This window comes from Liolophura sinensis, chromosome 6 (genome assembly GCF_032854445.1).
Source record: "Liolophura sinensis isolate JHLJ2023 chromosome 6, CUHK_Ljap_v2, whole genome shotgun sequence".
Lineage (NCBI taxonomy): Eukaryota > Metazoa > Mollusca > Polyplacophora > Chitonida > Chitonidae > Liolophura > Liolophura sinensis.
Genome location: NC_088300.1, coordinates 81,282,851 through 81,309,010, shown reverse-complemented (window position 1 = coordinate 81,309,010; position 26,160 = coordinate 81,282,851). Strand labels below are relative to the sequence as shown.

At 42.2% G+C, this 26,160-nt stretch overlaps 1 protein-coding gene across 1 annotated transcript; it reads left to right on the top strand.

The window, feature by feature from the left end:
• Nucleotides 1–2,418: 2,418 nt before the first annotated feature.
• LOC135466366 (proprotein convertase subtilisin/kexin type 5-like) lies at nucleotides 2,419–26,077 on the top strand. The gene is made up of 15 exons (XM_064743803.1): nucleotides 2,419–2,573; nucleotides 3,578–3,706; nucleotides 4,423–4,564; nucleotides 5,719–5,807; nucleotides 6,089–6,254; nucleotides 7,043–7,080; nucleotides 7,681–7,795; nucleotides 10,984–11,072; nucleotides 11,324–11,387; nucleotides 11,603–11,691; nucleotides 12,442–12,556; nucleotides 17,268–17,356; nucleotides 17,959–18,074; nucleotides 21,807–21,962; nucleotides 23,318–26,077. The coding sequence occupies exons 1-14, from the start codon at nucleotides 2,522–2,524 to the stop codon at nucleotides 21,900–21,902; spliced, it is 1,389 nt and encodes a 462-aa protein (XP_064599873.1). The 5' UTR covers nucleotides 2,419–2,521; the 3' UTR covers nucleotides 21,903–21,962; nucleotides 23,318–26,077.
• The last annotated feature ends 83 nt before the right edge of the window (nucleotides 26,078–26,160 follow it).

Here is a 26,160-nt window from a genome sequence, read left to right as displayed (position 1 = left end):
GGTCAGGCTAATACGACGGTGGTCAGTTTCTTTAGCTGCCTATGTTAAGCTGCCTGTTAAATCATTGTAAAGAAAATAGCTCTCCACGTCCATTGTCCAGCATGACGCCGTTTTTTTTTAACACTTTTGACGTCACCGAATGCTATGAGTTCTTGCCGTCGAAACCGAGCTAATGCAGTTTAACATTAAGAATTAGAAAAAGTATTCTTACTTTTCTTTGCAAGAATATGTTACATGTCACTGACTAAAGGTAATTTTGGTAGCGAATAGGACTGATTTTACCGACAGCTGAATATAGGCGACTCGCTAAAAGAAACAGACTATAGGCTTATACAACGATAGTCAGTCTTATACCACGGTACTCAGGCTTTTACGGGGGCCTCCGTGGCTCAGTCGGTTAGCGCGCTAGCGCAGCGTAATGACCCAGGAGCCTCTCACCAATGCGGTCGCTGTGAGTTCAAGTCCAGCTCATGCTCTCCGGCCGTAAGTGGGAAGGTCTTTCAGCAACCTGCGGATGGTCGTGGGTTTACCCGGGCTGTGCCCGGTTTCCACCCACCATAATGCTGGCCGCCGTCGTATAAGTGAAATATTCTTGAGTACGGCGTAAAACACCAATCAAAAAAAAAAAAAAAAAAAAAAAAAAAACCAGGCTTTTACGACAACTTGAAGCCTCAACCGCTAGCAGCTTGAATGGAACACTCGCCTTCATTGGTCAAAGAGACTGACTTTTCGTATAGATCAGCCAACGTGGGCCTAGAATACACAAGACACCATGTACATCCAGCTACATATGTGATAGTAAGGACAAATTCCCACCTCCCTTCTCAACAAAATGATGCTCACGACCGGCCTCTGATTAAGCTTTAAGTGATATAACCGGCGTTAAATCTGGCCTTACTGAAATCACAGGTATGGATCTTTTTATTCATTACTCCGTGAATATCACGACCAGAAATTGAAACCATACCTGTAACTCTAAAATGTTCACCTAACAAAACATGAAAAAAAGGCAGATGCACAAAACCATTATACGTACTTACATATAGTCTGCGTTGCGGTAGCTAGTCACAATTATTTATTTATTTATTTATTTATTTATTTATTTACCGGGATTTGGTTAGTGCTTACGCCATGCTCACTAATATTCTGCCTGGGAGGAAGCCAGGCAGAACCCGAAGGAAACCTACGACCATCCACATACTGCTGGCAGATCTTCTCACGTCAGGCTGGGGGGTCGGCGGGGGATGGAGGCAGAGGAAGCCAGCATATGGGCTGGACTTGAACTCATAGCAACCGCATGTGCGAGAGGCTCCTGGATTATTTTGGCACGCTAACCACCTCGGTCAAGTGACAATTACAGGCGTGTGAGACATCATGACAGTGTGGAAACCCTTATTGGGAAAGTAACCATAATCTTGTTTAGACCCAAAACATGTCTCTCCCGTGGGCATACAGTGGTTACAAGTCTCGCATGTTGATTTGTCCCTAGACTTTTGTTTGTTATTACTTAAAGCCTACGCAAGATTAGCATTTCTCTTTAATAGAATGTCCTACGTGGATTTACAAAATAAAATAAATCCCACTCATACTTCTCTGTACCATACAGTGAATAGACACGGTATATACAGGCATCTAAACGTGCACAGTTGAAATCATATATGGTGTTACCTACATGTGATTAAAGCTGAGATTCCTTACATGCGGTAGCGGTATACGGTACGCGGTATGCGGTACGCCGCAAAAAAATCGAAATAGTTAAAATAAGTTGCAATGATTCCATAGGTACGGTCGCGGATCCGTTTTTTCAAGCGGAAACGTATACGGCAAAATCAATCGCACCATGTAGCGATCGGTGCGGTATGCGTTTTCAAAACCGGACAGAGTATCCCAAGAAATGACGTCACTGGTGGGGTGTTTCCCCGACACGTGGTCGGAACTTGTTTAAATTGTTCTCTGGTTAGACGAAAGTACTGTTGGAATTTTTCTCCATCCAGCTGCAATTCCGAGACCAAGTTATGTAAAGCTCCCTGCTGAGCTCTTTGCCGCAAAATACTGTGGACCCACCATCGGTGTTTTCTCTTTTTACGCTTCTTTAGTTGCAACAACTTATATGACATTGCTATTATGGCAAGGTCTGAATCTTGCTCTAAAGCCACACGTCGTGAAATGGAGGAATGCGACATGTTTGCTCTGATAAAAACGTACCATGAATGAAAGAAAACGCATAGGTTACCGCATAAATGGAATCAGAGAAAGCGCATACCGCATGCCGTATCCGCGTACCGCGTGGAGTATACCGCAAACCGCATACCGCGTATATGGAATCTCAGCTTTATACGTGTGTCAGAGCACGCTAGGCGAGTTTCAGTTGGTCACTACAGTTATCTCCCCATGAATGCATTTGGTGGTCACATGACAAGCAAATGGCGTATGACAAAAGTTTCCGTACTAAGTCTTGTTGGGTGTTTTGTGTTGACATTAAGCTTTGATAAGTTTCTATTTTGTTGAAAATGTCAAAAACATGACAGAAACTCTGCGTAGACAGTCAACCACTGTCTTGTGGAACGTGCCAGGTGGGTTTATAATCAAACCTTGGGCAGGCTGTCCTTACAGACGAATGGCGATGGTGAACTTCAGTTTAGTTTGTAGGCTAGCATGTACATTTGTACAACGTCTGATTCATTTGGATACCAACAGCCTAGTCCTAGAGCTACTACTGTGTTGAGCACTTACATACGATAGTCAGGAAAGCTGAAGATGGACAGAACGGCGTTCACGGATATACATGAAAAAAGAGTATTTTCGATGTTTGACATAAGCACAATTTCTTGCTTCACTGTGATTGCATGTAACTGCGGGAGATTTTGTGTTCGAAGGCACAATTGAACCTGTAATTTTGTAAAGGGAAGCTTGTCATTTGTTGTACATTAATGATACTCCCGGAACGACGTAAAACCCCAAGCACACATACACACATACACAATATACATTAATTGTCATGCTAGTTAAGGGCTTAATTAGCTAAGTGAACCTAATGAAACAGACTCTAATTTTGGTATGCACATATTCCTTATATGTCATCTGATATGTCAAAGCAAGCATCGGTAAACCGTTTTTTAACAGTAATCCAGCCATTCAAACTTTTGAATCAAACAAGGTGAACCAACATCTACCATGTTTTGAATGGGAATTGTTTCCTCGTGTTCTTGGTAACTGCACAAATCAACAATAACAAAAATAATATGGTATGCTTTATAACCTTATACTCTACTGATACATTTATAAATCAGGTTTTTTGTCTTTTCTTTAAAGTACGGCCATCCAAAAATAAGCCTTACTGGTACCTAGGACTAATGGAACAGTTTATATATTAATCCCATCCGCTACATATAAACACATATATACTTAACATAGTCCCATAGTTGTCCTGACTAATGATCTGAATGCATGAATGAATGTAGTTCATAAGAACTGCATACAAGGGGACTGTCTGTGGACTGAATTTGTTTTGCAGGCTTTATGCCACACATCTTCGTAGTGTTTGTAATGATATTTTGTATGAATGTTTCCTTTCCAGTTTTGCTGGTAGTTCTTATTAGCCAAGGGTGGTCTGAAGTATATCTGGATGAGTTCACCCCTGTGCTGAACTGTTCTGAGGTCATACAAAACTGTTTCCCATGCCAGGCAGGACAGTATGCAAATAACAGTAAGCTTTCTGAAACTCTCAGTGATAATTACAAATAACATATGTGTACATGTCTGTGTACATGGAATGTTGTCGATAAGGTAATAAATATGGATGTTAATTTGAAAAAAATCAATAGGCCAAATGGTCCTATTACACGATAACATCATGACAAATACAAATCCATAAAACAGAAAGTATTATTGACCAGGATTAAAAATACACAAACCTGTAGTCTAGACAAGCTCACTGATATTAAGGGAGCTAAAATAGATTTATAAAAAAAAATTTACATGTAACTTTTTAATAACTGTAATTAATCTGATCAAGCATGATGTTGAACAATAATAGTTTATGAAAAAAGTGTTAAAGTGAATCTGTTGTTTTTCAGGTTTTACCGAAGTTTTGTATTACCATTAAAATTTAATACCAAGGAAAGACCAGATGTCTAAATTTAGGGGTTTCCTCCCACCATAATGCTGGCCGTCGTTGTATAAGTGAAATATTCTTGAGTACGGCGTGAAAAAAACACCAGTCAATCATATGAATCATATATAATTTAAGCAGGTGAGATTTCTGGGTTTTGATTTCTCAGGCCTGCTGAATTTCCGACCATACCTGTGTGGTCATTGTATCATGTAGCAAGCTTCAATCCACCAAAGCTTGCACTCTGGATTTTTGTTACCAGTTACCTTTACAGTTGAAGTTTGATACCACGTGGCTTGTTTCTCTTGAAGCCGTGACATGTTGTGGATGCTGCAATCGACAGCCAGGTTTTTGCTGTGAGGCCTCCTGCTGTAGTAAATGTGAACCTGGATACTACCAGAACACAACCGAAGCCTCGAGTTGTACCCCTTGTGAAGAGGGTACTTATTCTGAGTAAGTCTTCCTCTACAGTAAATATGAGCCCAGCTTGGGGTTGTTCCCCTTGTGAAGAGGGTACTTATTCTGATTAAGTCTTCCTCTACAGTAAATATGAGCCCAGCTTGGGGTTGTTCCCCTTGTGAAGAGGGCACCTGTTCTGAGTAAGTCTTCCTCTGTAGTAAATGTGGGTACTACCAGCGCACAACCAAAGTCTAGAGTTGTTCCCATTGTGAAGAGGGCACTTATTCAGGGTAAATCTTTATATGCTGGTGAAACAGCAACATATCCCCACAGCTTGTCAGAGCTTGCTTTTTCCAGATGTGTAGGGCTTAGTGGGCACATGTTCTCAAGTGTTGTGTCTGATTGGACTATTACATAGGATATGGTGTTTAGACTTCCTTGCTGTCCATAGGGCCTAGTGGCCTGTCATGTGTGTTTGAAGACCATTGTCCTTTCATTGGTACTAGAAGAAGTGTGTATGTCACATGGAAGAGATTGTCAGTAACATGCCAAAGATAAAAAATTGAATCAAGGCACCTTTATTTCCTAAATCCATAAAGATGACCGCCACAGTAAGTACTGATGAAAACTTCAGGGATTGAGTAGATGAACAAAAATACTCTTGAACATGTTGAAAATTTATATCCAATCAACAAAATAATGAACGAATTAGTCAAATCAGCGTATCCATCTGAGAAGGGACCTGAACACAAATGTCAGAGTGTGTATAGTTTATAGCTTTATAACAACTGCTTTACATGTAGAGAATTGTTCACTTTCACTTTCATTTTACATAGTTATGCTTGGCTTTTTACATCACACTAATAGCAATTCACTTTCAAATAAAGTGATAATGTTGAATTGTGCTTGTAACATGTGACTATTGGCTGAGAGGGTACATGTACGTGTTCACTATAAATCCCTGTCACAGTCATTATAACACTGTTAGTGTTCATTACATCCTGTTTTTTTATAACACTGTGTTAGTGTTTATTACATCCTATTTTTTTATAACACTGTGTTAGTGTTTATTACATCCTGTTTTTTTTTTTTTTTTATAACACTGTGTTAGTGTTTATTACATCCTGATTTTTATAACACTGTGTTAGTGTTTATTACATCCTGTTTTGTATAACACTGTGTTAGTGTTTATTACATCCTGTTTTCAGAAATGCTGGTGAGACAACATGTTATGACTGTTCACCTGGCTGGTTCAGCAATCAGACAGGAGCTTCATCCTGTGAAAAGTGTGATGCAGGTAAGATACAAACACACCCAGCACAATTGTTAATGTTGAGGACATGTTTTCCTTGGGAAGTTGGTAGGTTCTATACTCCCCAATTGTTAATGTACATGACATGTTTTCCTTGGGAAGTTGGTAAGTTTGCATAAAATGTACCAGTCTCTTAAAATATGTCATATTATGTGAAGTTAAAGCACTGACTTCAAGAATAACAGTGTCCATGTACGGCCTTCTCCCAGTCAATGTGGCATAGTTAGACCTCAGTCATGATTTCCTTATTGTCCCTGTCTTTGCAGGCACCCATGCCCGAAAGCCCCGCTCCCTGACCTGTGATGAATGCTGCCAGGGGAAGTACCAGCCTCAGCAGGGACAACCAGACTGTCTCAGTTGTAAACCTGGAAGCTTTCAAAACCAGACCAGGCAAACCACCTGTGTCAGCTGTGCTAAAGGCACCTTCTGCAAGTACGACCACTATGTGCTTACTTCATACAGCCCATATGTTTGGGTGTCAGGTTATCTCCTGCAGCTGCATCTATTATGTCCAATCTACCAGTTTTGTGTTGTGTACGTAGTCTGTAAAAGGATTTGATCTGACATGTCTCTCCTTTGTCACAAGGCTTTTATTTTTGTATGCTTTCAAATGACACAAAACTCATCTGTCTTCACCATAAACAATCCCTTGTTAACCTCATACAATTTTAGTTGACAAAGGCTATAAAGCTATTGTAAATCAGTAAGATATTGGTCGTAGCCTTATCTTAAAATTTATTTCAGTTTATTTGTCTCAAAAAGTTGTTGCAAGACTTTTCTAGCATTTTGTTGTTTTTATGTGCTAAACCATTATGATGCAGAATTATTTTAATAATGAAAGCAAGGAAAAGTTGTTGACCGGTACATTTATACAAACCACCGTTATGTAAGTCAAGTTTGGCCTCCGATTGTGATCGTAACTACAAAAAGTTACTACCACCTCAAAAGTCTAGACTTATTTTCACAGTCTATTGTAAATCAGTTGTTGGCTTAAAATTTAGATAAGTAGTCACAATCCCATTGTGCAAGCGAGTCAAGGTAACATATTAAACCCATTTAATAATATTATTGAACTGGCATCTTGCTTGGTGGTAGTGGGAACACATGCAATACTAATTACATTGTAATAGTAATTACATGTACATGTACTGGTCATTTCTGTTGTTTATTTAGATGAATTTTGAGCTTAATGAATACTTTATCAAACAATTTTGTTTCAGTCTTGAAGGGTGCAGTACTTGTTTTCCTTGTGAAGCCGGTAAGATTTGTACTTCTCTGTTGTTAATGTTCTGGACATGTTTTCCTTGGGAAGTTGGTAAGTTCTATACTCTACAATTGTTAATGTTCTGGACATGTTTTCCGTGGGAAGTTGGTAAGTTCTGTACTCCACAATTGTTAATGTTCTGGACATGTTTTCCTTGGGAAATTAGTCGGTACACAAATCTGGCAAGTACACATATCTGACAGGTACACGGATCTGACGGATACACAAATACATAGATCTGACAAATACTCAAGTACATATTACATAGATTTGTCCGATACCCAAGTACACAGATCTGACAGGTACACATATCTGGCAGGTTCACAGATCTGACATACACAAGTACAGAGATTTGATAGGTACACAGGTACACATACATCACTCTGACAGGTACATGTAGACATATTTGGCTGGATACACAAGTACACAGATCTAACAGGTACACAGATTGGACAGGTACACTAGTACACATATCTCTGACAGGTACACATGTTTGACAGGTACACATGTTTGACAGGTACACCTGTGTGACTGGTACACAGGTATACCTATCTTAAATGCACCCATAGCCATGTATGACCTCTTCTGCTGCAGGTTTCTATGCTAACAAGACTGGCCTCCTTGAGTGCTATAGGTGTGACTATGGGCATTATCAGAATGATACAGGCCAGCAGACATGTCATTTGTGTGAAGAGGGTACATACTGCAAGTAAGTAAAACACTGCAAGCTCTCCGTGGCCATGTGGTCAGCCAGCGTAGCTCAAGGACTCCAGAGCATCTCACCAATGTAGTCGCTGTTAGTTCAAGTCCAATTCGTGCTGGCTTCCTCCTATGTTGTATGTCGGAAGATTTGCCACTTAGCTGCCGATGATTGAGGGTTTTCCCCTAGCCTTTGTCAGGTTTTCTCCCACCATAATGCTAGCCACTGTTGCATAAGCTAAATACTCTGTTTTTGAGTATGGTCTAAAACACCAGTCAGATAAATAAATAAACCTGCAGTTTGCTAGTCAGTTCAGCACTCTTGCCCTGGGTAAGGTGGCCCACATGTTCACATGTATGCAGCCTTCTTTCTACATGTGTATTTGTATATATATATATATATATGTACATGTACATGATGTTTGTCTGTGACTGTTCACATGTACATGATGTTTGTTTGTGACTGTTCACATGTGTATGATGTTTGTCTGTGACTGTTCACATGTACATGTTTGTCTGTGACTGTTCACATGTACATGATGTTTGTCTGTGACTGTTCACATGTATATCATGTTTGTCTATGACTGTTCACATGTACATGTTTGTCTGTGACTGTTCACATGTACATGATGTTTGTCTTTGACTGTTCACATGTGTATGATGTTTGTCTGTGACTGTTCACATGTGTATGGTGTTTGTCTGTGACTGTTCACAGGTACATGATGTTTGTCTTTGACTGTTCACATGTGTATGATGTTTGTCTGTGACTGTTCACATATACATGATGTTTGTCTGTGACTGTTCACATGTGTATGATGTTTGTCTGTGACTGTTCACATGTATATGATGTATGTTTGTGACTGTTCATATGTACATGATGTTTGTCTGTGATTGTTCACATGTACATGCTGTATGTCTGTGACTGTTCACTTGTATATGATGTTTGTCTGACTGTTTACATGTACATGATGTTTGTCTGACTGTTTACATGTACATGATGTTTGTCTGACTGTTCTCATGTACATGATGTTTGTCTGTGACTGTTCACTTGTATGTGATGTTTGTATGTGACTGTTCACATATACATGATGTTTGTCTGTGACTGTTCACAGGTACATGACATTTGTCTGTGACTGTTCACATGTACATGCTGTATGTCTGTGACTGTTCACATGTGTATGATGTTTGTCTGACTGTTCTCATGTACATGGTGTTTGTCTGTGACTGTTCACTTGTATGTGATGTTTGTCTGTGACTGTTCACATATACATGATGTTTGTCTGTGACTGTTCACATGTACATGACATTTGTCTGTGACTGTTCACATGTATGTTGTGTTTGTTTGTGACTGTTCACATGTACATGGTGTTTGTCTGAGTGTTCACATGTACATGATGTTTGTCTGTGACTGTTCACATGTACATGATGTTTGTCTGTGACTTCACATGTACATGATGTTTGTCTGTGACTGTTCACATGTATATCATGTTTGTCTGTGACTGTTCACAGGTACATGATGTTTGTCTATGACTGTTCACATGTATATCATGTTTGTCTGTGACTGTTCACATGTATAATATGTTTGTCTGTGACTGTTTACATGTACATGATGTTTGTCTGTGACTGTTTACATGTACATGATGTTTGTCTGTGACTGTTCACAGGTACATGATGTTTGTCTATGACTGTTCACATGTATATCGTGTTTGTCTGTGACTGTTCACATGTATATCATGTTTGTCTGTGACTGTTTACATGTACATGATGTTTGTCTGTGACTGTTCACAGGTACATGATGTTTGTCTGTGACTGTTCACAGGTACATGATGTTTGTCTACGACTGTTCACATGTATATCATGTTTGTCTGTGACTGTTCATATGTACATGATGTTTGTCTGTGACTGTTCACGTCTAATGTAAATGTCTTGTTATTCCCGGGATAAACTTCTGCGGATTAGGTAAGAAGACATATTCGCGGGAGTCAACCTTCGCGGATGTTAACAGAATTTTTGGACGCTTGATAAACGAAAAATCAAACTTCAATACAGAAACGTCAAATAATAAAACAACTCAAGCATTCAAGTAGCAATGTTATCATTTAAACTTGTTTCTTGTTTGTACCTACAAGATGTGGCAAAACATTCTATACAATACAGTAACTTGATCAGACAAAGGAAGACTGTTAATCTTTATAAGACGATGCCGTTACCTGCTGTGTGAGCAAACGACGACGAAGGATTAAATGTGATATAAATGCATCAGCAGTCTGAGTGAATGTTTGAGTGAACTGTGACAGATTTGACTAAACTTCTCAGAAATCGTCATTATGAAAAGGAAGTTTGAAGTGTGGAAACCCCCGAGCAATGTATCGGGCATGTTGGAAAGGTGATCTGACTGGAAGGCAAGTACAGTTAATAAAAAAACAGCCTTTCTCATCGTATGTATATCGTATCATGTACACACGCCCAGTACAAATCATCAATTTGTATGTCTCTAACCGCTGCAATGAATCAACAACAACAACAATGTTGCAATGGGGCAATACTTAGATGGAGCTAAGCCTCCATAAAAGAGAGCAAGATTAAATGACGATTGGTTAAGCTGGATTTGTGAAAGCCGGAGTACATTCTAATTAGGTATTTCTAATTAACATGTTTGAAAAAGTATTAGAACTGTAGTGCTTGTTAGCGATATTATAGCTGTAATGCATGCTACATTAATAAATTACTTACATGGGTGGTGTTTGCGGAAATGTGTTTGCCACAGATGTTAGTACCACGCGAATAAAAAGGCGTTTACAGTATAATGTTTGTCTGTGACTGTTCATGTATATGTAACTGACCCAGATTTAACTGTTAATTGTAGCTATTAGGCTGACTTATACATACTTCCCCAGACTTCCAGAAATGATTGACTCATCTGATGTATTTAACAAAATCAAGTTCTTAGAGAGTACAAAAACTGCAGCACAGGTGTGTGTCAGTTGTAGAAAGCTGGATTGAGTGTCACCAGAGTTGTAGTCTGAGTATATTTTAAGCCTTGTTCAGGCTGTGTTCTATTTGATCATCTTGGTGACGGGTGGATTATTAAAGATTACAGTTTTGATTCTTTGTACAATAGAATGCTGTGTGTCCAGAAAGTGTAATAATTCATCAAATATTTTCTCTGAAAACCAATTCTCTGTTTTCCTTTTTCAGTATTTCTGGGTGTGTGAATTGTTCCAGCTGTCCCAAGGGGAACTACTCTGACTCCAAAGGCAACAAGTTCTGTAAAGCATGTCAACTTGGTGAGAATTTTGTACTGAAAACTACTGAAAAATAATTCCATGTTCTGTAGTTCCATATAGACTGTAATTTTAGATGGTGGTTTTTTCTATAAATGTATTATAAACTACTTCTCTTGTATGGCAATGTTCAGTTGTAGGAAATTAAATGCCTTTCTGAATCAGAAAATGACTTCATTATGATTTGTTTAGATGGCTACAGTGAACATCAAAGTCTGTTTGATTTTGTTTGTTTTATACATTCTCTTCTGCAGGCGAGTATCAAGACAAAGAAGGTCAAACCAATTGTCTCCCCTGCCCAGCAGGATTTGAAACCAGGTTGGTGTATAAACAACTCATGTGTATACAGATATATTTGTGCCGTGTGTACCTGCAGTTCCTCTCGGGATAAACTCTGTCAGACAGTAAAATGTTTGCTTCACTTGGAACTTAAAATAAACCATTTATTATCATTCATTTAAGTTTAAAAAGCTCATAAGAATTGTCTCTTTAGCATTTCTTTTCTTATCGCTACCATCATCTTTCATTTTCAGAGCTCTTGGAGCCACAAATTGTACTGGCTGTGAAAAGGGATATTTCAAACACAGCATGTCAAAGGAAATGTGTCAGCCGTGCTCTCCTGGTAGGTTTTTCATGATGATGATTGGAGCAGTGTTTAAATTACAGGTTTCTATAAAGTACACAAAAGGTAAAAGCTGGGCTTCTTATAGTCCTGAGGGCTTCTGTAGAACACCAGTCAAATAAATAAATAAATAAATAAATAAATCTTATAGTCCTCTTCAGTTGGAGTAACCTCAAGTTCCTCGCTCCCACACAGCTTGATTTCCATTCCCCTTGGGCTTTTGATGGCAATACATGTAATTTGATGACACCGTTAGTAGGTCTGTTCAGGAAGTCTCACATGTACAGGAAATTCAGATGTCAATATGCAAAAAGTTCCTCAGTTACTTGTGCAGTGGCTTATTTACAGACAACCTGTCTTCCTACATCCATCAAACTTACATGTGACATAGTCTATGCCTTGTAGGACTACACATTCTCTTTCAAGTGCTTTACAGTTGCTTTACCCTGTTTTTTTCAGATTGTTTTTAATATATAAAAAGTGGCTGACCTTACCACCATGACATCTACACATACATTTTAAACTCAGTTTTTGTGCACTTATGATGTCTTGTTTATTTATTCGTGTGATTGTACTGATGTCTGTGTCGATGAATTCATTTGACAAGTGGGATGAAAACCTGCAAGAACCTCAGTACTTTGAAATGACAAGGTCAAGTGCTACGACTGTCTCTGACTTTTGACAAATTGACATTTTGTAGGAAAAAAGAAAGTATAATGGAATCTGTATTCTTGTACTTCTGTTTTACAGGTCACTTTAGTGAGCACAGAAATGCCACAAATTGCTCTGACTGTGCCCCCGGCACCTACATCAACCATAGTGGAGGGACAAGCTGTAATCTGTGTACTGTGGGCATGTTTTGTGGGTGAGCAAGTATGAGTGGTGTGGCATGTTCTGTGGGTAAGCGAGGGTTGTCTGTGTGGTGTCGGCATGTGTTGTAGGTGATCAAGTGTTGTCCATGTGCTGCGGGCATGTTCTGTAGGTGATCAAGTGTTGTCCATGTGCTGTGGGCATGTTCTGTAGGTGATCAAGTGTTGTCCGTGTGCTGCGGGCATGTTCTGTAGGTGATCTAGTGTTGTCCGTGTGCTGTGGGCATGTTCTATAGATGATCTAGTGTTGTCCGTGTGCTGTGGGCATGTTCTGTGGGTGATCAAGTGTTGTCTGTGTGCTGTAGGCATGCTCAGTGGGTGATCAATGGTTGTCTGTGTGCTGCAGGCATGTTCTGTGGGTGGTCAAGGGTTGTCTGTGTGCTGCAGGCATGTTCTGTGGGTGGTCAAGGGTTGTCTGTGTGCTGCAGGCATGTTCTGTGGGTGGTCAAGGGTTGTCTGTGTGCTGCAGGCATGTTCTGTGGGTGGTCAAGGGTTGTCTGTGTGCTGCGGGCATGTTCTGTGAGTGATCAAGGGTTGTCTGTGTGCTGTGGGCTTGTTCTTTGGGTGATCAAGTGTTATCCGTGTGCTGTGGGCGTGCACTGTGGGGGATCAAGTGTTGCCTCTGTGCTGTCTATGTGCTGTGTGGGTGATCAGGTATTGCCCATGTGCTGTGGGCATGCTTTGTGGGTGGTCAAGTGTTGTCTGTGTGCTGTGGGTATGTTCTATAGGTGACCAAGTGTTGTCTGTGTGCTGTGGACGTGTTCTGTGGGTGATCAAATGTTCTCTGTGTGAGAAGGGTTATCTCTGAGGTGTGTACTTATTATGTAGGTGAGTAAGGTTTATTTCTGAGGTGTGTAAATGTTCTGTAGTTGAGCAAGAGTTATCTTTGAGGTGTGTGCAATGTTGCAGTGAACCGGCCTGTGAAGTCTGTGAGGTGTGCACATGCATGTTATGTAGGTGAGCAATGTTGTGGTGTCTGTGTACAATGGCTGATTCTTACCCATGATCATGTTGCAGTGAACTGGCCTGTGAAGTCTGTGAGGTGTGTACATGCATGTTATGTAGGTGAGCAATGTTGTGGTGTCTGTGTACAATGGCTGATTCTTACCCATGATCATGTTGCAGTGAACTGGCCTGTGAAGTCTGTGAGGTGTGTACATGCATGTTATGTAGGTGAGCAATGTTGTGGTGTCTGCGTACAATGGCAGATTCTTACCCCTGATCATGCTGCAGTGAACTGGCCTGTGAGGTCTGTGAGGTGTGTACATGCATGTTATGTAGGTGAGCAATGTTGTGTACAATGGCTGATTCTTACCCCTGATCATGTTGCAGTGAACCGGCCTGTGAAGTCTGTGAGGTGTGTACATGCATGTTATGTAGGTGAGCAATGTTGTGGTGTCTGTGTACAATGGCTGATTCTTACCCCTGATCATGTTGCAGTGAACTGGCCTGTGAAGTCTGTGAGGTGTGTACATGCATGTTATGTAGGTGAGCAATGTTGTGGTGTCTGTGTACAATGGCTGATTCTTACCCCTGATCATGTTGCAGTGAACTGGCCTGTGAAGTCTGTGAGGTGTGTACATGCATGTTATGTAGGTGAGCAATGTTGTGGTGTCTGTGTACAATGGCAGATTCTTACCCCTGATCATGTTGCAGTGAACCGGCCTGTGAAGTCTGTGAGGTGTGTACATGCATGTTATGTAGGTGAGCAATGTTGTGGTGTCTGTGTACAATGGCTGATTCTTACCCCTGATCATGCTGCAGTGAACCGGCCTGTGAAGCCTGTGAGGTGTGTACATGCATGTTATGTAGGTGAGCAATGTTGTGGTGTCTGTGTACAATGGCTGATTCTTACCCCTGATCATGTTGCAGTGAACCGGCCTGTGAAGTCTGTGAGGTGTGTACATGCATGTTATGTAGGTGAGCAATGTTGTGGTGTCTGTGTACAATGGCTGATTCTTACCCCTGATCATGCTGCAGTGAACCGGCCTGTGAAGCCTGTGAGGTGTGTACATGCATGTTATGTAGGTGAGCAATGTTGTGGTGTCTGTGTACAATGGCTGATTCTTACCCCTGATCATGCTGCAGTGAACCGGCCTGTGAAGTCTGTGAGGTGTGTACATGCATGTTATGTAGGTGAGCAATGTTGTGGTGTCTGTGTACAATGGCTGACTCTTACCCCTGATCATGTTGCAGTGAACCGGCCTGTGAAGTCTGTGAGGTGTGTACATGCATGTTATGTAGGTGAGCAATGTTGTGGTGTCTGTGTACAATGGCTGATTCTTACCCCTGATCATGTTGCAGTGAACCGGCCTGTGAGGTCTGTGAGGTGTGTACATGCATGTTATGTAGGTGAGCAATGTTGTGTACAATGGCTGACTCTTACCCCTGATCATGTTGCAGTGAACCGGCCTGTGAAGTCTGTGAGGTGTGTACATGCATGTTATGTAGGTGAGCAATGTTGTTGTGTCTGTGTACAATGGCTGATTCTTACCCCTGATCATGCTGCAGTGAACCGGCCTGTGAAGTCTGTGAGGTGTGTACATGCATGTTACGTAGGTGAGCAATGTTGTGGTGTCTGTGTACAATGGCTGACTCTTACCCCTGATCATGTTGCAGTGAACCGGCCTGTGAAGTCTGTGAGGTGTGTACATGCATGTTATGTAGGTGAGCAATGTTGTGGTGTCTGTGTACAATGGCTGATTCTTACCCCTGATCATGTTGCAGTGAACTGGCCTGTGAGGTCTGTGAGGTGTGTACATGCATGTTATGTAGGTGAGCAATGTTGTGTACAATGGCAATGTTGTGTACAATGGCTGACTCTTACCCCTGATCATGTTGCAGTGAACTGGCCTGTGAAGTCTGTGAGGTGTGTACATGCATGTTATGTAGGTGAGCAATGTTGTGGTGTCTGTGTACAATGGCTGATTCTTACCCCTGATCATGTTGCAGTGAACTGGCCTGTGAGGTCTGTAAGGTGTGTACATGCATGTTATGTAGGTGAGCAATGTTGTGTACAATGGCAATGTTGTGTACAATGGCTGACTCTTACCCATGATCGTGTTGCAGTGAACTGGCCTGTGAAGTCTGTGAGGTGTGTACATGCATGTTACGTAGGTGAGCAATGTTGTGGTGTCTGTGTACAATGGCTGATTCTTACCCCTGATCATGTTGCAGTGAACTGGCCTGTGAAGTCTGTGAGGTGTGTACATGCATGTTATGTAGGTGAGCAATGTTGTGGTGTCTGTGTACAATGGCTGATTCTTACCCCTGATCATGCTGCAGTGAACCGGCCTGTGAAGCCTGTGAGGTGTGTACATGCATGTTATGTAGGTGAGCAATGTTGTGGTGTCTGTGTACAATGGCTGATTCTTACCCCTGATCATGCTGCAGTGAACCGGCCTGTGAAGTCTGTGAGGTGTGTACATGCATGTTATGTAGGTGAGCAATGTTGTGGTGTCTGTGTACAATGGCTGATTCTTACCCCTGATCATGCTGCAGTGAACCGGCCTGTGAAGCCTGTGAGGTGTGTACATGCATGTTATGTAGGTGAGCAATGTTGTGGTGTCTGTGTACAATGGCTGATTCTTACCCCTGATCATGTTGCAGTGAACCGGCCTGTGAAGTCTGTGAGGTGTGTACATGCATGTTATGTAGGTGAGCAATGTTGTGGTGTCTGTGTACAATGGCTGACTCTTACCCCTGATCATGTTGCAGTGAACCGGCCTGTGAAGTCTGTGAGGTGTGTACATGCATGTTACGTAGGTGAGCAATGTTGTGGTGTCTGTGTACAATGGCTGATTCTTACCCCTGATCATGCTGCAGTGAACCGGCCTGTGAAGTCTGTGAGGTGTGTACATGCATGTTACGTAGGTGAGCAATGTTGTGTACAATGGCAATGTTGTGTACAATGGCTGATTCTTACCCCTGATCATGTTGCAGTGAACCGGCCTGTGAGGTCTGTGAGGTGTGTACATGCATGTTATGTAGGTGAGCAATGTTGTGTACAATGGCAATGTTGTGTACAATGGCTGATTCTTACCCCTGATCATGTTGCAGTGAACCGGCCTGTGAAGTCTGTGAGGTGTGTACATGCATGTTATGTAGGTGAGCAATGTTGTGGTGTCTGTGTACAATGGCTGATTCTTACCCATGATCATGTTGCAGTGAACTGGCCTGTGAAGTCTGTGAGGTGTGTACATGCATGTTACGTAGGTGAGCAATGTTGTGGTGTCTGTGTACAATGGCTGATTCTTACCCCTGATCATGTTGCAGTGAACTGGCCTGTGAAGTCTGTGAGGTGTGTACATGCATGTTACGTAGGTGAGCAATGTTGTGGTGTCTGTGTACAATGGCTGATTCTTACCCCTGATCATGTTGCAGTGAACCGGCCTGTGAAGTCTGTGAGGTGTGTACATGCATGTTATGTAGGTGAGCAATGTTGTGGTGTCTGTGTACAATGGCTGATTCTTACCCCTGATCATGTTGCAGTGAACTGGCCTGTGAAGTCTGTGAGGTGTGTACATGCATGTTATGTAGGTGAGCAATGTTGTGGTGTCTGTGTACAATGGCTGATTCTTACCCCTGATCATGTTGCAGTGAACTGGCCTGTGAAGTCTGTGAGGTGTGTACATGCATGTTATGTAGGTGAGCAATGTTGTGGTGTCTGTGTACAATGGCTGATTCTTACCCCTGATCATGTTGCAGTGAACCGGCCTGTGAAGTCTGTGAGGTGTGTGCTGCAGGCGAGGAAGCTGTGAAGGAAGGCGCGGAAAACTGTACTTTGTGTGAACCAGGTAGCGTATACATTGCATGTGTCTCAGTATTTTGTGACTGAAATATTACACAGGGGAGAGCAAGGCTGGTATTGAAGAATGTAGGTGTACAATGAGGATGTGAGTCAGTGGGTATGTAAGTTGACTGTTAGGTATGGAGTAAAGGCCATGTGTTTGAGGCTAGTCACTACCTTTCATGCCTGTCTATTTTGCTTTTATTTTGGTATTGCTTCAAATCAATAAAAAAAGGTAATAAAAGCAGGTAAATCTATGTTTACACGTACAGTCTAATTAGAAGTGTGTATGTAGCATGAAATCTTTATTCCACTAGAAGAAAGGTATCAAGTTCAAGTACATGCACAGCTTGTTGAATTCTTCTACTCCACTGCCTGCAAGGCCTTGGTGACACTGGGTGAATAACAATGCTTGTTTGGGTGTTTGCCTAAACTATCCTTTGAACTATCATTGAAAACCACTTGTCTGCTGAATATGTCTGCACATGTTTGTCAGTCACTTGCCAAAGGTCAGAGGACACTTCCTCCATCCCATATGTGAAAAATCCTTCTGTATAGCATTAAGCAACATGCAAATAAACATGAAATAAATAAATGATTGTTTGACAGGAAAAGCAAAAGCCATTCCAGGTAGTGACCTGTGTGAGCAGTGTGCGGACGGATCATACCAGACGGACTTTGGCGCTAAGAAATGTATCCTCTGTCCACCTGGCTACTTCTGTCCAGTAAGTCAGACAGTGACCTTGTAAAGACTGTATCTGCTGTCCACGTGGCCACTTCTGTCCAGTAAGTCAGACAGTGACCTTGTAAAGTCTGTATCAGCTGTCCACGTGGCCACTTCTGTCCAGGAAGTCAGACAGTAACCTTGTAAAGTCTGTATCAGCTGTCCACGTGGCCACTTCTGTCCAGGAAGTTACACGGGGACCTTGTAAAGCCTGTATCAGCTGTCCACGTGGCCACTTCTGTCCAGTAAGTCAGACAGTGACTTTGTAAAGTCTGTATCAGCTGTCCACGTGGCCACTTCTGTCCAATAAGTCAGACCGTGACCTTGTAAAGACTGTATCAGCTGTCCAGCTGGCTACTTCTGTCCAGTAAGTCAGACAGTGACCTTGTAAAGACTGTATCTCCTGTCCACGTGGCCACTTCTGTCCAGTAAGTCAGACAGTGACCTTGTAAAGTCTGTATCAGCTGTCCACGTGGCCACTTCTGTCCAGGAAGTCAGACAGTGACCTTGTAAAGTCTGTATCAGCTGTCCACGTGGCCACTTCTGTCCAGGAAGTCAGACAGTGACCTTGTAAAGTCTATATCAGCTGTCCACGTGGCCACTTCTGTCCAGTAAGTCAGACAGTGACCTTGTAAAGTCTGTATCAGCTGTCCACGTGGCCACTTCTGTCCAGTAAGTCAGACAGTGACCTTGTAAAGTCTGTATCAGCTGTCCCCGTGGCCACTTCTGTCCAGTAAGTCAGACAGTGACCTTGTAAAGACTGTATCAGCTGTCCACCTGGCCACTTCTGTCCAGTAAGTCAGACAGTGACCTTGTAAAGTCTATATCAGCTGTCAACGTGGCCACTTCTGTCCAGTGAGTCAGACAGTGACCTTGTAAAATCTGTATCAGCTGTCCACGTGGCCACTTCTGTCCAGGAAGCTACACAGGGACCTTGCTATAAGGACTGTATCAGCTGTCCACGTGGCCACATCTGTCCAGTAAGTCAGACAGTGACCTTGTAAAGTCTGTATCAGCTGTCCACGTGGCCACTTCTGTCCAGGAAGTCAGACAGTGACCTTGTAAAGTATGTATCAGCTGTCCACGTGGCCACTTCTGTCCAGTAAGTCAGACAGTGACCTTGTAAAGTCTGTATCAGCTGTCCATGTGGCCACTTCTGTCCAGTAAGTCAGACAGTGACCTTGTAAAGTCTATATCAGCTGTCCACGTGGCCACTTCTGTCCAGTAAGTCAGACAGTGACTTGTAAAGTCTGTATCAGCTGTCCATGTGGCCACTTCTGTCCAGTAAGTCAGACAGGGACCTTGTTGTAAGGACTGTATCAGCTGTCCATGTGGCCACTTCTGTCCAGTAAGTCAGACAGTGACCTTGTAAAGTCTGTATCAGCTGTCCACGTGGCCACTTCTGTCCAGGAAGTTAGGCAGTGACCTTGTAAAGTCTGTATCAGCTGTCCACGTGGCCACTTCTGTCCAGGAAATTACACAGGGACCTTGCTATAAGGACTGTATCTGCTGTCCACGTGGCCACTTCTGTCCAGTAAGTCAGACAGTGACCTTGTAAAAACTGTATCAGCTGTCCACGTGGCCACTTCTGTCCAGTAAGTCAGACAGTAACCTTGTAAAGTCTGTATCAGCTGTCCACGTGGCCACTTCTGTCCAGTAAGTCAGACAGTGAGCTTGTTAAGTCTGTATCAGCTGTCCACGTGGCCACTTCTGTCCAGGAAGTTACACAGGGACCTTGCTATAAGGACTGTATCAGCTGTCCACGTGGCCACTTCTGTCCAGTAAGTCAGACAGTGACCTTGTAAAGTCTGTATCAGCTGTCCACGTGGCCACTTCTGTCCAGGAAGTCAGACAGTGACCTTGTAAAGTCTATATCAGCTGTCCACGTGCCACTTCTGTCCAGGAAGTTACACGGGGACCTTGTAAAGTCTGTATCAGCTGTCACGTGGCCACTTCTGTCCAGTAAGTCAGACAGTGACCTTGTAAAGACTGTGTCAGCTGTCCACTTCTGTCCAGGAAGTCAGACAGTGACCTTGTAAAGTCTGTATCAGCTGTCCACGTGGCCACTTCTGTCCAGTAAGTCAGACAGTGACCTTGTAAAGTCTGTATCAGCTGTCCACGTGGCCACTTCTGTCCAGGAAGCTACACAGTGACCTTGTAAAGTCTGTATTAGCTGTCCACGTGGCCACTTCTGTCCAGGAAGTTAGACAGTGACCTTGTAAAGTCTGTATCAGCTGTCCACGTGGCCACTTCTGTCCAGGAAGTTACACAGGGACCTTGCTATAAGGACTGTATCGGCTGTCCACGTGGCCACTTCTGTCCAGTAAGTCAGACAGTGACCTTGTAAAGATTGTATCGGCTGTCCACGTGGCCACTTCTGTCCAGTAAGTCAGAGCAGTGACCTTGTAAAGTCTGTATCAGCTGTCCACGTGGCCACTTCTGTCCAGTAAGTCAGACAGTCACCTTGTTAAGTCTGTATCAGCTGTCCACGTGGCCACTTCTGTCCAGGAAGTTACACAGGGGACCTTGCTATAAGGACTGTATCAGCTGTCACGTGGCCACTTCTGTCCAGTAAGTCAGACAGTGACCTTGTAAAGTCTGTATCAGCTGTCCACGTGGCCACTTCTGTCCAGGAAGTCAGACAGTGACCTTGTAAAGTCTGTATCAGCTGTCCACGTGGCCACTTCTGTCCAGTAAGTCAGACAGTGACCTTGTAAAGTCTGTATCAGCTGTCCACGTGGCTACTTCTGTCCAGTAAGTCAGACAGTGACCTTGTAAAGACCTGTATCAGCTGTCCACGTGGCCACTTCTGTCCAATAAGTCAGACAGTGACCTTGTAAAGTCTGTATCAGCTGACCACGTGGCCACTTCTGTCCAGGAAGTCAGACAGTGACCTTGTTAAAGTCTGTATCAGCTGTCCACCTGGCTACTTCTGTCCAGTAAGTCAGACAGTGACCTTGTAAAGACTGTATCAGCTGTCCACCTGGCCACTTCTGTCCAGTAAGTCAGACAGTGACCTTGTAAAGGTCTGTATCAGCTGTCCACGTGGCCACTTCTGTCTAATATTTAGCCAGACAGGGACCTTGTTTTAAGCACTGTCCGTGTGGCCACTTCTGTCCAGTAAATCAGACAGGGACCTTGTTGTAAGGACTGTCCACAGGGCATCTTCTGTCCAGTAAGTCAGACAGGGACCTTGTTGTAAGGACTGTATCGGCTGTCGGGGTGGCCACTTCTGTCTAGTAAGTCAGACAGGACCTTGTTGTAAGGACTGTATCGGCTGTCCGGGTGGCCACTTCTGTCTAGTAAGTCAGACAGGGACCTTGTTGTAAGGACTGTATCGGCTGTCCGGGCGACCACTTCTGTCAGTAAATCAGACAGGGACTTTGTTGTAAGGACTGTATCGGCTGTCCGGGTGGCCACTTCTGTCCAGTAAGTCAGACAGGGACCTTGTGACTTTGTTGTCAAGCACATTACTGTCAGTATCATGTTGACATTTAGATCAGGCAGCAGCCAGACATTTCCTCTTTTTCAATACTCATGACATTTTAACATGTTTAACGAATGCTGCATATTTCATTGATAAAATAAAAAAAATTTCATCTGATAAAACGTTTTCCCTTATGTTGCACAAACTGCCAGAGCGAGGAAGCGTTTCACCTTCTGAGCAAGTGCGCGCTCTTAATGGATGATGATACAAACTATTAATACATGTAATATGCTTGTTTTCATACAGTGTGCATCTTGTGACCCACAACCATGCCCCAAGAACACATTGTGCCCAGGGGGTAACAAGCAACTGACACATGCAATCAGCCGTTGTTCAGGATAGAAGGGGATAAGTGTGCGGCCTCAGAGGAGCTGCTAGCTATCATTGGAGGCTGTGCCACAGGTGAGTAGTAAGACAGCTAACATCTGTCACAGGTAGGCAGGAACACACCTAACACCTACCACAGGGGAGCAGCAACACAGATAACACCTACCACAGGTGAGGACATGTATTAACACAGCTTACACCTGCTACAGGTGAGCAGCAACACAGCTAACACCTACAACAGATGAGCAGCAACACAGCTATAACCTACCACAGGTGAGCAGCAACACAGTTAACACCTACCACAGGTGAGTACATGTACATGTAGAACACAACTAACACATGCCACAGGTGAGCAGGAACACAGTCAACACCTACCACAGGTGAGTACATGTACATGTAGGAACACAACTAACACCTACAACAGGTGAGCAGGAACACAGCTAAGACCTACCACAGGTTGAGCAGGAACACAGCTAACCCCTACCACGGAAGAGCAATAACACAGCTAACACCTACCACAGGTGAGTACATGTACACGTAGGAGCACAACTAACACCTGCCACAGGTAAGCAGGAACACAGCTAACACCTACCACAGGTGAGCAGGAACACAGCTAACACATGCCACAGGTGAGCAGGAACACAACTGACACCTGCCACAGGTGAACAGGAACACAGCTAACACCTACCATAGGTGAGTACATGTACATGTAGGAACACAACTAATATCTGCCACAGGTAAGCAATAACTCGGCTAACACCTAACAGAGAGAAAATATTCTATGCCATATAAATGCAGGACATTTGTATATTGTGTTTGTAGCAGTTACATTTCAGCATAAAGTGAGTTAGTGCATGATACAATAAATAGTGCCTGGTCAGTTAGTGCATGATGCAATCAATATTGCCCCATCCACTAGTGCATCATTCCTTTAACTTAATCGATAGTGCCTTGTCAGTTAGTGTATCATACCTGTCATGTAATAAATAATGTTTTTAAGTTAGTGCATCATACCTGTGATTTAATCAATAGTGCCCTGTTTCTGTCATACCTGTCAGTATATCATACCTGTGATTTGATCAATAGTACCCGGACAGTGAGTGTATCATACCTGTGACTTAATCAGTAGTGCCGTGTCAGTTAATGTCATACCTGTGATTTAATCACTAGAGACCTGTCAGTTATTGTATCATACCTGTCTGTGTCATACCTGTGATTTAATCAAGTGCCCTGTCAGTTAGTGTATCATACCTGTGATTTAATCAGTAGTGCCCTGTCAATTAGTGTGGCATACATGTCGGTGTATCATAGCAGTGATTTAGTCAATAGTGCTCCGTCAGTGTATCATACCTGTCAGTTAGTGTATCATACCTGTGATTTAATCACTAGTTCCTGGTCAGTTTTGTGACAAGATGCTCTCTGCATTTCAGTGGTCATCCTCTTTACGCTGTGTGTAGTAGGACAGTTTTATAGAAAACGACGAAGGAGGTTAATGGATCAGGGAGAGCGGGAAGCCTTGACTCAGTCCACAGCCAGCAGAGGCACTGTCTACACAGGATTATAACAGCCATCCTTTCTGACTCAAGCCTTGACCCAGTCCACAGCCAGCAGAGTCACTCTCTACACAGGATTATAACAGCCATCCTTTCTGACTCAAGCCTTAACTCAGTCCACAGCTAGCAGAGGCACTGTGTATATGGTATTTTAACACAATCCCTGACTCAATTCCAGTAAAAATACTCATGTATTTCTATGCTGTGATCACTCATAATCATGTAGTAGGTACATGGTGTATAATGATTTGAACTTCTACAAGTCTATGTGCAACACTTCATGGTATACAATTTTTTTGGACATTTTAACTTGATATTTCATCTCACTATAACCCTTTCATGGTGCTTTGTTTTTTTTGTATGGTTTTTGCCTTATTTATTCTACCGCAGCAAATCAGATTTCTTAACCAGAACAAAGCAGATTTACATAAATATATTATCATGGAAACATATTGATAGCATAATGTACATATTCTATGAACACTTAATTCCATGTAGCGGTTCTACTGAGAAAGAGTTGTAATGTTGTCCATTGATTCTGTCAATGGGAATAGCAATACATACATATAGGCCTGTATAAATATGGCCAGAAAGCTGTACTGAGAATATATTTACACCTATATGTCTAGTCTTAGGCACTGGAGATACCCGGTAATAGATTAAGTCGACTAGCTTGTTGATGAAAGACTGAATTGTGTCACACTGTGTGTGTTGGTGCTAAGATGTTGAGATTATTGGCCAGTCAAGTGCCAAAGCATCATTTATAGGAACAGCAGACATCACCTGTGATGTCACACTCTAATCAAGTCCCGTGTCAACATACACTACACAATACTAATCTGCTGACAGAGAGAGGATGCATGTAGTAACAACCACTTGTAGGTGAATAGCTACTGACCATGTAATCCCGATTTTCCTGTAGGTCTGGTTAAAGACCCATGCCATTGGATTAGATTGTGTGGCAACTCCTATACTACATGTATGTAAATGAAAATATGTTAATGCTGACTATAATTTGTATATTTGTACATATATTTTATAAGCAACTGTAGGTAGGATATTTTTCAATGTGAGATTTCTGTGATAATTGTGTAAATATAAAATTTGTAATAAGCTTTTGATAATTGGTAGTAATTTTCCATAATGTGATTTCCTGATGTGTTTCTTATGAAGGCAGGCCAATGAAGGCAGTCATGAGAGAGATCGTTGATGGTTTCGTATATAGATGTATGTGATGAATGGAGGCTGTGTTTGTGTAAATGTCTGTGATAGGACCTTTAGTGGGATATTGCTGATCATGTTCTTGTGACAGGTGTTCTGGTGTTAATGCCTGCTCACACCTGATGTGATGGATGGAGGCTGTGTTTGTGTAAATGTCTGTGATAGGACGTTTAGTGGGATATTGCTGATCATGTTCTTGTGACAGGTGTTCTGGTGTTAACACAATGCCTGCTCACACCTGATGTGATGGATGGAGGCTGTGTTTGTGTAAATGTCTGTGATAGGACCTTTAGTGGGATATTTGCTGATCAGGTTCTTGTGACAGGTGTTCTGGTGTTAACTCATTGCCTGCTCACAACTGATGTATGAAGTTTTCTGGAGAATCCTGTCTAGGTGGTCTTACATATTCATGTGGCTTAGCACCTCTTGATACTTGTATTACCCCATATCCATGCGGCTTAGCATCACTTGATACTTGTATTGCCCCATGTCCATGTGGCTTAGCACCACTTGATACTTGTATTACCCCATGTCTATGTGACTTAGCACCACTTGATACTTGTATTACCCCATGTCTATGTGGCTTAGCACCACTTGATACTTGTATTACCCCATGTCTATGTGGCTTAGCACCACTTGTATTACCCCATGTCCATGTGGCTTAGCACCACTTGATACTTGTTACCCTATGTTTTATACCTCATGTACATGTATGTCAGGGTTAGTGGATTTTGGGTGGTCCAGTTTGTCAGTGTTGTTCAGACTTGTTCCTCAGATGCTTGGTTAAAAACATGGTTAAAATCGGAATGCTTTATTTGTCTGCTTCAGTATCTCACAGCTTCTTTAGAGACGCCCAGCAGTATACTGATCAGAATGGTTGTAAGCATGTACTAAGTGTGTGACGTGTTCATACATGGACTAAAGCGGTCTCGTCCTAGATTTACTGCCCTTGATAATGAGATATAGGGCAGCAGAATACAATATGTTCTTGTACAGTTATATACATATTTTTTATTTACATATAACAGACATATTTTTTAATACACCAGTTGTAAGGATAGCTTTAATCTTCAGTTAATCAATGTGGTCTCATTTCATATCATTACAGGTGTAAATATTGCTCCTTGAAATCTAAATTGACTGTGCAGATACTCAGCTGGGGAAAGATCACCCACTGACCCCAAACAATTTATTATTCAATTATACTTTTATTATAAAACAATGTGTAAAGACAAACAATAAACAGACATCTGTGACAACACAGTAAAAATGAATGTTCAACGATTGTAGCTTTCTTTACTGTAGCATACTCTGTATTCAGAATCTTCAGAGGAACCATTCAGAGAATGTATACATGTTTCATTAAAATGTAACAAATGATATTTGATAGAATAGAACAAATTTATATTACATGTACTTCATTCTGAAATGTTTTGTGTTCCCTGAGTGTAGGGACAGACAGTGGTAACTCCTCAGTGCAAACCCTGTCAGTATAGGGA

Bases quoted from the DNA above. Each gene is read 5' to 3' on its own strand.
- LOC135466366 (XM_064743803.1), top strand. From the start codon at position 2,522: ATGACAGAAACTCTGCGTAGACAGTCAACCACTGTCTTGTGGAACGTG. The intron at 3,707-4,422 runs GTAAGCTTTCTG...TTTCTCTTGAAG, and splicing joins AGGACAGTATGCAAATAACA to CCGTGACATGTTGTGGATGC. The intron at 18,075-21,806 runs GTAAGTCAGACA...GTTTTCATACAG, and splicing joins CACCTGGCTACTTCTGTCCA to TGTGCATCTTGTGACCCACA.